A 12,824-nucleotide genomic window follows, 5' to 3' on the forward strand; every position below is an offset into this window, starting at 1 on the left:
GGCGGGTGCATAAGCCCAGGGTTGCAGGAGAGGGCGAGAGGGAGTGTCAGCTCAGTTCCGGGGAGTTAAGTCACCTGTTTGGGGATCGTGACCCCAGCATCTCTCTTTGGGACAAGTTCCGGCAGGGGAGGAGGTTCGGGAAGATGGAACACAGAAGAGAGCGCTTTGGGGGCCGGAGCTGACCGCCGAAGCGAGGTGCAAGGAGCCGGACTGGTCCTGACCCCCGGCGGCTGCGGGCGCGCTTCCGGCCGAGGGACCCATCGCCGCCGCGGCGCCCCTGTGGCGCTCAAGTTTCCAGTTGGCCGCGCGGCCCTGTAGCGGCGCTCCAGGTAGCGGCGGCCCGGCCCGGTGGGCGGGCGGCGGGCAGGGCAGACCTGCGCGGCGGCGGCCCGGCCCGCACCGCTCTGTTGCCGGCTCCTCGCTTCCTCTCCGCTCCGCGCCCAGGTAGGTCACTGGCTGGGGCGGCGCGAGGCCCCCGGTCCTCTCCCCTGAGGAGGTGGCCCTCCTCCTGCCTCCCGGCGGGCCCGGGACACCGCAGCACCGCGCCCTGGGAGCGCCGGTCCCCGCCCCTGCTGCGGGACTCTCCGCAGGCTCCCGCCCAGCGCCAGCGGCGGGCAAGGCCTGGCCGGGGCCGGCTCGCCCCGGCAGCAGTGCTCGGCAGCCTTTCCGCGGTGCTGGCTGTGCGCCCTGCCCCGCGCCGCCACCTGTGTTCCAGCCTGCGGGCCGCCCCCATCGGCCCGCGGCATGGCCCTGTCCCCTGAACTCGGTGAGTGCGTGCGATGCTGCGCTCCTGACCTTGGGCCCACGCCCCGCGGCCCCCGGCTGCCCGGGGCGGGAGTCGGAGCGCCCCGTGGTGGGAACTAAGGTCCTGGGCTTCCTCGCCCGCTGCAGAGAAGGTGGCTCCGACCCCAGGCTCATCGCTCTGGCCTCTTCCAGTCCCTGTGGTAGCCTAGGGTTCAGAGTCCTCGGGTGAACCCGCCGCCGCATCTCGGCTCCTTGGCGGCTGATTTCGGATTCGAAAGGTTTAGAGAAATTAAGGGATCTGGGACTTGCCGCCACTTAAGTACCTGGACAAATTTCTGGGTGCTTGAGGACTGGCCAGATGCCAACAGCTTAAGACTTCCACCTGAAGGCAGGGGGGTGGACGGGATGGCAAGGTGATGGGATCATTGGAGGCCTTCATCCTTAGCTCTTTGGCTCTTTCCAGGCAAGGGAGGTAGGTATACTGCATCTGGCAGTCTGCTTTATGCCCTTGAACTTCCTGGTAGTTGCTTTGCCAGTGGAACTGCTTGACTTGGCTGGCAGAGGCCTCTGGAGTAGGAGAGGCTTGCTAACTAGAGTGTCATTTCCCCTAACTGTTGGGTCCTTGTGTGTGAGTGGAACCTTGGTGATGATAAATTAGCAAAGGAGCTGAGTGAAGAAAGCTGGAAACACTAGGAGGAATTTCAGCATGGTCCTGAGTCCTTGTTGACTATCCCCCTGGATGTGGTAACCAACATTTGGCCACTTTAGGGAGAAATTGGCTGCAACTGGAACTCCCATAGGAGAAATTCCTCCCCTGACTGAAGCATCAGTGGCAGCCATAGAGCCAGGCAGCCATAGAGCCTCTGTCAGCCCTCACCTTCTAGGGTATTGATAGCTAGTTTGGAGTAGTTGTGTGCTGTGCTTAGATGCTCAGTCGTGTCCAACTCTTTGCGACCCCATGGATTGTAGCCCTCCAGGCTCCTTAGAATTTTCCAGGCAAGAATACTGGAGTGGGTTGTCATTTCCAACTCCTGACCTACCTACAACTCTGGCAGCAACTCTGAGGAGCTGCTCTAAAGATGCCTGTTTGGGGCTGCCCTAAGAACTACAGTACTTTCATGAGTGGCCTGAGGGAGACTCTTGGACTCTGAGCCCCACCCTCAGCCCAACCTCGGTTCTTCAGAGATCCTCAGTAAGGGGTGAGGGACTCTCAGCAAAGTCAAGAAGCTTTTGGAGAGATGAGCTCTGCTTTCCTTGTCTTCACACTAGGTCTGTCCTCTTTAGATGGCTTTGAAATCAATTCCTGGTCTTGAAAATATCATGAGCAGATAAAATACAGCCTTAGGGTTAAGCACGCAGAATATCTTCTCTCCCCGAAAGCTGCTCATTGGTCTTTCGGTTCTTCCCCCACAAATATTAATCTCTTATTTCTAATGTGTGCTGCTGCATATCTAGGACAGGAGACCATGGCTTTGGGCTCTGATCTAGCAGGGGCTAGCCCTGAATAGGGTGGGCTCCTGACTTGAGTGCTGGCCGTGCAAAGTCAGCAAGAAGTATCACTTATAGAGGAGAAGGTTATTTTTCCTGATCTGGTTTCACATTTGAACATGGTTTCCTTTTTCTTGAACCCAAATAGGAGTTGAGACAGTACGTGGCACATATTAGTGCTCAGTAAATAATGCTGAATGAAAGGATTTGGTGTCTAGATGAAAGGTCATGTTCATTTTCTCTGTTGGACTTTCTCACAGCTAGTATCAGAATGATGATGATGTCAAGAGATCATACTTATAAAACACATATTATGTGCCAGGTACTATTCTAAGCACTTTACACATGTTAACCGATTGTCATGGCAACCTATGAGGTTGGCACTGTTATTATCCCCATTTTATAGGGAATAAAACGGAACCAGAGAAATCAGTAACTTGTCCAAGGTTACGTAACTTAGTGGTGAAGCAAAATTCAAACCTGAGAAGTCTGGCTTGAGTCCATAGTCTTAACCACATACTGTACTGACTCTTGACATTGACGTAGGTAGATTGACCACTTAGCTCATTGACTCATTCATTAAGTTATGCATTCACTCATTCAACAGATGTTTCTTGATACTTACTATAAGGATTCAAGAGTGAATGAGAAGGGCAAGGTCTGTCATGAAGGTGATACATAGTGAGCGAAACCCCTTTGCCCAACCTCTCTTTGAGTCATGCACACCTCAGAAATGAGAAGAAAATGAACCCTGTATAGGCAAGGCCACAGCATCCTTTTGGGGAGAGGGAAGTGGTATCTTTTTGGGTAAGACATAATTTGATTCCAGCCTTTCCTGTTTGTTGGGATTTTGTAAGGGACAGTTAAGTAGTAAAAGCCTGATTTGGCACAATAATTTTACATCCTTGAACCTAATAAATATTGTAGGTTTTTATATCATGGAAATGAAAATAAAAAATTGGGTGTAGTCTGGTCTCTTGGGCAGGAAATACAGGCCTAGGCCTGGTTATCATAGATGGTCTTTTTTTTCCTTAAAGTCTATTGTAAAAAATTGAGATATAGTTCATGTATAATATTATATCAGTTATAGGTATGCAACATAGTGATTCATAATTTTTAAAGGTTATATTCCATTTATGATTATTGTAAATTATTGGGAATATTCCCTGTGTTGTACAATATGTGCTTGTAGCTTATTTATTCTATACATAATAGTTTGTGCTTCTTTATCTCCTACCCCTATCGTGTCCCGCTCCCTTTCCTTTCCCTACTGGTAATCACTAGTTAGTCCTCTATACTGTCTCTGTTTCCTTTTTGTTATATTAATTAGTTTGTTGTACTTTTTAGATTCCACATGTAAGTCATATCATACAGTATTTGTCTTTTTCTGTCTGACTTATTTAGCTTAAGTATAATACCTTCCAAGTCTATCCATATTATTGCAAATGGCAAAATATTCTTTCTTATGGCTGAGAATTCTATTGTATATATGTCCACATCTTCTCTATCTGGTCATTGCTGATGGGCACTTAGGCTGCTTCCCCCATATCTTGGGGATTGTAAATAATGCTGCTCTGATCATTGGGGTACTTTCAAATTAGTATTTTCATTTTTTCAGATCTATATCCAGGAGTGGAATTGTTGGGTCATATGGTAGTTCTTTCAGGATTTGAAATAGCTCAACTGGAATTCCATCACCTCCATTAGCTTTGTTCGTAGTGATGCTTCCTAAGGCCCACTTGACTTCACATTCCAGGATGTCTGGCTCTAGGTCAGTGATCACACCGTCGTGGTTATCTGGGTCGTGAAGCTCTTTTTTGTACAGTTCTTCTGTGTATTCTTGCCACCTCTTCTTAGTATCTTCTGCTTCTGTTAGGTCCATACCATTTCTGTCCTTTATCGAGCCCATCTTTGCATGAAATGTTCCTTTGGTATCTCTAATTTTCTTGAAGAGATCTCTAGTCTTTCCCATTCTGTTGTTTTCCTCTATTTCTTTGCATTGATCGCTGAGGAAGGCTTTCTTATCTCTCCTTGCTATTCTTTGGAACTCTGCATTCAGATGCTTATGTCTTTCCTTTTCTCCTTTGCTTTTTGCTTCTCCTCTTTTCATGGCTTCCAGGCCTCCCCAGACAGCCATTTTGCTTTTTTGCATTTCTTTTCCATGGGGATGGTCTTGATCCCTGCCTCCTGTACAATGTCACAAACCTCCATCCATAGTTCATCAGGCACTCTATCTATCAGATCTAGTGCCTTAAATCTATTTCTCACTTCCATTGTATAATCATAAGGGATTTGATTTAGGTCATATCTGAATGGTCTAGTAGTTTTCCCTACTTTCTTCAATTTCATTCTGAATTTGGCAATAAAGAGTTCATGATCTGAGCCTCAGTCAGCTCCCGGTCTTGTTTTTGCTGACTGTATAGAGCTTCTCCATCTTTGGCTGCAAAGAATATAATCAATCAGATTTCGGTGTTGACCATCTGGTGATGTCCACGTGTAGAGTCTTCTCTTGTGTTGTTGGAAGAAGGTGTTTGCTATGACTAGTGCATTCTCATGGCAAAACTCTATTAGCCTTTGCCCTGCTTCATTCTGTATTCCAAGGCCAAATTTGCCTGTTACTCCAGGTGCTTCTTGAGTTCCTACTTTTGCATTCCAGTCCCCTATAATGAAAAGGACATCTCTTTTGGGTGTTAGTTCTAAAAGGTCTTGTAAGTCTTCATAGAACCGTTCAACTTCAGCTTCTTCAGCGTTACTGGTTGGGGCATAGACTTGGATTACTGTGATATTGAATGGTTTGCCTTGGAAAAAGTTGGCTTAAAGCTCAACATTCAGAAAACTAAGATTATGGCATCTGGTCCCATCACTTCATGGGAAATAAATAGGGAAACAGTGGAAACAGTGTCAGACTTTATTTTTTGGGGCTCCAAAATCAATGCAGATGGTGATTGCAGCCATGAAATTAAAAGATGCTTACTCCTTGGAAAGAAAGTTACCATAGCATATTAAAAAGCAGAGACATTACTTTGCCAACAAAGGTCCATCTAGTCAAGGCTATGGTTTTTCCAGTAGTCATGTATGGATGTGAGAGTTGGACTGTGAAGAAAGCTGAGGGCCGAAGAATTAATGCTTTTGAACTGTGGTGTTGGAGAAGACTCTTGAGAGTCCCTTGGACTGCAAGGAGATCCAACCACTCCATTCTAAAGGAGATCAGCCCTGGGATTTCTGTGGAAGAAATGATGCTGGAGCTGAAACTCCAGTACTTTGGCCACCTCATGCGAAGAGTTGACTCATTGGAAAAGACTCTGATGCTGGGAGGGATTGGGGGCAGGAAGAGAAGGGAACAACAAAGGATGAGATGGCTGGATGGCATCACTGACTCGATAGACGTGAGTTTGAGTGAACTCCAGGAGTTGGTGATGGACAGGGAGGCCTGGCGTGCTGTGATTCATGGGGTCACAAAGAGTCGGACACGACTGAGCGACTGAACTGAACTGATGGTAGTTCTATGTTTAGCTTTTTGATTTTCCACAGTGGCTGCCCCAATTTACATTCCTCCTAACAGTGTATGAGGGTTCCCTTTTCTCCACATCCTCGCTAACATTTTTTATTTGTGGTCTTTTCGATCATAGCCATTCTGACAGATGGGAGATGATATCTCATTGTGGTTTTAATTTGCACTTCTCTTATTAATGATATTGAGCATCTTTTCATGTGCCTGTTGGCCATCTGTATGTCTTCTTTTGAAACATGTCTATTGAGGTCTTCTATCCACTTTTTAATTGATTTTTTTGTATTTTTGATGTTGAGTTGAATGAGGTATTTATATATTTTGGTTATTAGCCCCCTATTGGTTATATCATTAGCAGTATATTCTTCCATTCAGTAGTATCATAGATTGTCTTAATGTTCTTTCAAAAGGTAAAGGGCTTTGAGTTTGGGACCAGTGCTCCTCAGTCTAGGGGGACTTCTGGGTCATGAGGAGCAGAGATGTATTAGGCTCAAGGAGGAATTGTTAGTTCCCCAGCAAAGTTTGCTCTCCCAAGACAAAGCCACAGTTTCCTTCAAAGCTGCTGCTCTTCTGGAGGGTCTTGCATCCCTCCAGTGGGACCCTTGGTCTTTGTCCCAGCCTGTGTCATTGTAGTGGGGCTGCTGCCCATCTCTCTTTGGACATGATGGAGTAGATCTCATGCTAATCACTGGGGCCTGGGAAGGCAGCTTTTCTAGATTGGAAAATGAAGGCTCAAAGTGGAAGGCATTTTCCAAAGCCTATGCCCAGGATATGCATAGGTATTTTTCCCTAGGGTGTCAGTGGTGGAAGGGTCAAATAAGTGTGTTGGGTTAAACAAAGTCAAGCAGCTTTTAAAAAGTTATTATTTGTTTATTTTTGTCTCCGTTGGCTCTTCGTTACTATGCATGGGCTTTTCTCCAGTTACGGTGAGCGGGGGCTACTCTCTAGTTGGGGTGTGCAGGCTTCTCACTGCAGTGGCTTCTCTTGTTGCGACTGACTGGCTCTAGGGTGCACAGGCTCAGTAATTGTGGTGTGAAGAGTTACTCACCCTGCGGTGTGTGCGATCTTCCTAGACCAAGAATCGAACCCATGTACTCTGCATTGGCAGGTGGATTCCCAACCACTGGACCATCAGAGTAGTCCCCTCAAGCAGCTTTCTTGACCAGAGGATTTCGAAATGTTTAGAATCTGCTAGTAGGAATCGTGTGTGTGAATTCCCATGAAGGACTATGTTATGCAGTACTGTGTAAGCCTTCTGGCATTTTATGTTCTACAGACTACACTTTGGAAAATGCTTGTTTAGACCAGAACTTTCCAGGGTCTGGTTAAAGATCTAGAATAAGACTCCCTGGATGTGCTAGGTCCAAGTCGGTTCTCAGATGCATGGGCTAGGATGCTCCATGGCAGCCCCATCCTAACCCCACTCCCGCCCCAAACACACTAGCCAAAGGAATCATTTGCCTCTCCTCCCTCTGGCAAAATGGTACTAAGGGCTCAGGTATTTTTTTCCCCCTCCATTTTAAGGTCATTTAATTATTTAATGAATACACATGACCGTCCCTCTACGTTGCTTGTAGCCTAGTGTTCGCGCTGTTTATGAAACAGCTGTGAGGACAGGTGGGTCCTAATCTCTGGGTAGCTAAAGCCCAGCAGCAGCCCGAGGATCGTGTGTCAACCCTGTAATCCCACTCTGTACGCACAGGAATTACTCTGCCGCTCAGGAAGGCACAACCTCACGATTGGACATGAGGAGGTGACTCAGGCCCAAGCCAGGGCTGGAGCCAGCCTCCCAGTAAACAAGTGGCCCCATCCTCTCTGGGCGCTTCTCCCCAGGGTTTCAACAGCACCACAGAAATAGCCCTGTTGCTCATGGTTATTTCCCAGACCCACGCCGCTGCTCTAAGTCCCTGGGAGGCCGCGTGTCTGTTGTGAGCTTCCCCACAGAGGACTGTTCTTCTCCTAAAGGGCGGGTGAGGAGTGGGACTTCGCGCCCTGGGAGGCTGTAGTGATCCACCTGGACTGCTCCGTGGGTTACCTGAGGCAGGGAGCCCGGCAGCTGCTGGCGGCTGCATCCAGCCGGCCCTCAGGAGGCTTCTCCAAGCTGGAGGCCCACGTGGGAGCTGACAGCGGCAGTAAGGAGGGGAGGCTGGGGCAGGTGGGAGGCACTTCTTTCCCGGGGGTGGGTGGGTGGGCCAGGAGGCCCGCTGCTCAGGCTGAGCTGGTCAGGTTGCCCTGTCATCTGTGATGTGCAGCTCCCTTCAGGGAAAGGAGCCGATCGAGGCAGCCTCTCATCCTCACCTGCTCCCGCCCTGCTCTCCCCTTGAGCTTCTGTCCTTTCCCTCAGGTGGGGGAGGGGCTCACATTGGCAACTGGCCCAGAGCCCCCTCCCCCCGCACCGCCAGTCTTGGGGTGCTCCCAGGAAGCCTGCTTCGGGGCGGGGGGCCCTCTGAGGGGACTAGGGCAGGCTCATAAGATGAGCCGGGTCGCGAGGCAGAGCCTGAATTGGAGTTTAGAAACGGAAGCGGCGCAGGTGATGGTATCGCAGCTAGTGCTCAGCTTTCAGGAGGGGTCTGGACGTTCGAGGGAGGGGGTGGCTTATCAGCTGCGGTTGGTCAGGAAGGCTGAATGTACTTTTGCTTAGGGCAGCAGCAGCTTGAGTTTCCTGCTCTGAAGGGGGCTGTGAGTGGGGGCAGGACACTGCTTTCTGGACACAGCAGCCGTGATAGCTGGCATTACCTGGGCCCTTTTAGGACTCTTGGAAAATTTCCACTTCCATTTCATATTCACGGAAGAATTTCCAGCCCAGACGTATCCTGCTGTTGCTCAGGGCTGCTCACAGATATGCAAAGCAGAGACCTCCCACCCCAGCAGCAGACAGAACCCAGCTAGCTAGCTGCACTCACACTGACTCAGCTCAGCCTCCTGGGCAGCACGCAGCCTTTGGTCCCAGTGCGTCACCTGGATGGCATCCTCAGGAGCAGCCATGGGGACCCCAGCACCAGGCTCAGGTCTGTGTCGTGGGTTCTGACTATGGGATACTGGCAGGAGCGAGAAACAGCTTCATTTGTGTAGCGAGGGGATTTTTAAGACTCACTGTGCCGCTTTTCTGGAGAGGCTGTGATACCGTGAAAAAGTGCCTGTTTGTTGAAATTGGTGGCATATTACAGCTTTCTAACTTTGGGACACTTTGCCGTCAAGCTCATTGGAGGGTGTGGTATTCTATGTCACAACGACATAAGCCAATGCGAGTGAATTCACAGTTTAGCCTCCCAGGCGTGCTGGCTTCAGCTGACAAGTGGTTGAAAGTCAGGCTTGAACTGGCAGTTGGAGCTGAAGCTCTGCTGGGCTTTCTTCCACATGCCTGGCCTGGCCAGGGTCTCTGGGTCTGAGAAGAGAGGCAGGCTTTGGAGAAAGGGGTTGGCAGGTGGGACTTGTCTGCCAATGATGTGCAGAAGACAACAAATATCCAGAAGGCTCCTAAGCCCCACTGACTTAGCCCAGTGCCCTGGCTGGGTTACTTGGTCAATTCTAAGTCATGGAGTAGTCTTCACCAGGTATTTAAGATGTTGGTAGTAGTGCTGCAGGGGATTCATATGGATACTGACACAAAGAGGTCTATGGGGAGATGGTACTCTGTGATCCTCAAGTCTTTGGTGCGCCCCGTGAATATCTGGGGTGAAGAGGCTATGGAATGCAGCATTTCCCTAATTATTGACCCCAGGACCTGTTTCATAGCAACAGGTATTGACTTCTAATGAGATCCAATATGGAAAAGACTGACTTAAGTTATCTGAGCTAAAGAAAAAGGAAGATCACTTGTAGAAGGATGCATCCTGTAAAGTATGTTTAGTTGACTTGAGTACACTAAAAATGCTTCGTGGAAAAATTGGCAGGATCTGGCATAAGAGCCCTCAGACACAAAAGACACCCCCAAGTGGCCCACTTCTGAGGGGATGTGGCTGGGTCATGCTTGTGTGTATTTAGGGGTATTAGGAGGTGGTGGTGAGCAGCCTCTGTGATGCTATCACAGCTAAAGGGCTAAAGCTAATGCAGAGATGGGTCTTAAAGGTGGAATTCCTTTTGGACTGGCCTCTTTCTGGTGTGGAGTAGGTGGGAGAGGACCCTGATGACCAAAATATGGGATGTAGACATTTGATTAGTTTTCATATTTTTCTCTTTTTGGAACTCTTGAGTCTATTCATTTTCTTTTTCTTTTCTTTGTTTTTGTGTAAATGACATTACAGTAGCATCAACGATCAAAATCAGATATTGCCTTTCCCACTGGCAGTCCTGCCATCTGGTCATTTAAGTGTGTTTCTTGCAGCCCTGGTCCATAAGGGGTTGCATTTTTGTATCATTGTAATCAAAGCTTGGGAACAGTTTCATGTATTAGTTTTTTCATTTGCTGTTATCTCACAAGGTATTTTTTTATGTGATGGCGCTGTCCTCATGATTATAATTTTGGTTGCTTCATGTTCTTCATGTTCTTTTTCAAGTGCGTATGCTCTCATCTGAACCTTTTAAAGCTATTTCTATGAAGAGTGCAGGTAAACATCTTTGTGCATTTTCCTTCCTTCAGATTCTTTTCTTAGAAGCAGTTTCTCAAGTGAGCTTACTCTTTCAGATGCTTGAATGCTTTATTTCTGCTGCCCCTTGGCTGGAGCCCTTTAAAGATCTGGAAAGCTGCACTTGACAGAGGCCTTAGAATTGGGGGATGGGGAACAAAGTTGGTCCAGCTTTGTTCACCCCTAACAGCTCCTCCTGGGTCCAGCTCTTTGTCTTTCTCTCCATTTCTTTCTTCTGTCACCTTCTTCTCTGGCCTCCACTCTGATGGTTTCCAGCTTCCTCTTCTCTGCTATCAGGGTGTGGAAATCTCCACAGCCAGCCGTTCCTCTTCATCTTTGCAGGATGCTATCTTGGTCTCTGCTGCCACAGACCCGCACAGTTGCGTCCTGGGCTGCCTCTCTCCTCCCACTCAGGCCCCGAGGGGTGAGAGAGGCCCAGGAAAGGCCTGGCCTTGGGGGTGGAAGGAAGGAGGAAATTGGTTTCACGGTCTAAGGGCCCGCAGAGGTTTTGTAGAATACCTCTCTATATAGCCTGCCCTTTAAGCAGCCTGCTTTCCTCCTTCCTGTCTGTGTTATTAGATCCACAGGCCGCAGAGAAGACCAGAGCAGCAAGCCCTCCTGGAACCAGAAACCTCACTGGTACCTAGAATTATGGTGCTTAGAACTGAGACGGCCTTGGAGACCACTTAGTCTAGTCCCTTTATCTCACAGATGAGAACACCAGGAGGCGTAGAGAGTGACTGCCCCCAACTGCTCAGCGTCCCTCCTCCTCTGAAAGTGCTTCCTCTCCCTGCCAGAGAGCAGCCGGGCACTGTCTCAACCTTCGTCCTCTGTCTGCCTGATGAAACCACGTCTCTCTTTAAACCCTCCTTAAAGAAACTGGATTGATGTTCCTGGTGAAGGTGGCGTGTGGAAGGGATACAGTATTGGTCTGCTCCATAAGTGGGATGCTGGGGACAGCGAGGGGACCTGCCCTGACCCCCAAATGGGCAGAGAGAAGCAGCACAGTTTAGGGGTTCAGAGGTCAGATGCCAGAACCAGATTCGTGGGCTCAGAGTCCCTGAGCGGAGGCTCAGAGAGGAAACGGATGGGAGCCAGTGGCTGGGAGCAGTGCAGGTCATGGCCTGCTTATTAGAAGTGTGACCCTGGGCAAGTTAGCTGTCTGTGCCTTCATTCTGCCATCTGTAAAATGGGAACGATAGGATTAACTTAGTTATTACGCGTATAGGCCTTGACAGAGTGCACTTACTACATGCTATATAAGTGTTGAAAGGCAGGCAAAGAAAAGAATCAACCAGGCGATTTAGGCCGGCTACTGATAGTGAGAAGCCGGTGTGCAGAGGAGGTAAGGGCAAGCTTCTTTGAGGATGTGAGTCTTCAGCCGGGCTGTGAGAGGTAAAGAGTCTCCCTGTCCCCAGATTTTTATGTTATAGGCTGTCCTGTTAGAAGTTCCAGAGGGTTTGGGAGATGGCGCAACTGTGGTTTCCTTTCAGCAACAGTTCTCATTTTGTGTAGTGAGGAATGCTCTTCCGCCGACCATTAGAGCCTTTGGGCTTTGGCCTTCCTCTCTATGCAGTGGGGAGCAGGCTTGGTCACGGTAGCACCCCGCACGGCTGCCTCATTGTCTACAGGAGGGGTTCTGAGCTCTCCCCTCCACAGGAGGTGGGAAGGGTGGGGCTTGCCCCTTCACGAGGATTCCCTGGGTTCGGGAAAACAGTAGAACCCTTGGTTGGACAGTTCATGCTTTCACTTCTGAGCGTTTGCTTTCTCAAGACGTAAGCGGGCCTATGCCTTTCACAGTCACTCACTTAGGGAGCTAGTTGTAAAAATTGGCCTGTTGGGTTTGATCCAGGGAATTCCTGAGTAGACAGCTGACCCCAAAGACTAGGGCACCTGGCCCTCTTTTCTATGCCTTCTCCTGCCCTGCACACCAGTGACTCAGGTGGTCTAGTAGTTCTTGGCTCACGTTGGTTCTCTTTTCCTGCCAGCCGAGATGCCGCGCCAATTCCCCAAGCTGAACATCTCCGAGGTGGATGAGCAAGTCCGGCTCCTGGCCGAGAAGGTGTTTGCTAAAGTGCTCCGAGAAGAGGACAGCAAAGATGCCCTGTCCCTCTTCACAGTCCCTGAGGACTGCCCCATTGGGCAGAAGGAGGCCAAGGAGAGGGAGCTGCAGAAGGAGCTGGCGGAGCAGAAGTCTTTGGAGACCGCAAAAAGGTTTGTCCCCCTGAGCTGGGTGGGGTTGTGCAGACACAGGTGGGCTGCAGATGCTTGTCTTGTGATGAGGCACCTTGTGTGAAATCAGCTGTCCTGGGAGCTGACTTTAGTTCTTAACCAAGACTATTTAACTTACCACGTATTCACTGAAGGATGTTGTGGCTTTGGTTGAAAAGATCGAAAACCACTTTCTCTGCTGCTGTTTTAAAAACAAATCATGTGCCTAGATACTCACGATTTCCAAATAACATTTCCATCTTCTTTCTAGAAACTTGAGGGTTAGTTGGGAAACATCAATTTTACTT

General features: G+C 49.1%; 1 protein-coding gene across 6 annotated transcripts in view; it reads left to right on the top strand.

Annotated features, from left to right (window-relative positions):
- The first annotated feature begins 251 nt into the window (after positions 1 to 251).
- The window catches only part of AMPD3 (adenosine monophosphate deaminase 3), a 52,487-nt gene continuing 39,914 nt past the window's right edge, over positions 252 to 12,824 (top strand). The window contains exons 1-3 of one of the 6 annotated variants that reach the window (XM_070383916.1): positions 7,632 to 7,872; positions 11,017 to 11,207; positions 12,294 to 12,519. In XM_070383916.1, the coding sequence (XP_070240017.1) occupies positions 12,299 to 12,519 (221 nt within the window). In that variant the 5' untranslated portion in view covers positions 7,632 to 7,872; positions 11,017 to 11,207; positions 12,294 to 12,298. Of the gene's footprint in view, positions 445 to 7,608; positions 7,873 to 8,727; positions 8,749 to 11,016; positions 11,208 to 11,267; positions 11,701 to 12,293; positions 12,520 to 12,824 lie in introns of those variants that run through there. The other 5 variants (XM_070383919.1, XM_070383917.1, XM_070383915.1 and 2 more) reach the window with 5 other exon arrangements.

Source organism: Bos mutus, chromosome 15, assembly GCF_027580195.1.
Source record: "Bos mutus isolate GX-2022 chromosome 15, NWIPB_WYAK_1.1, whole genome shotgun sequence".
NCBI lineage: Eukaryota > Metazoa > Chordata > Mammalia > Artiodactyla > Bovidae > Bos > Bos mutus.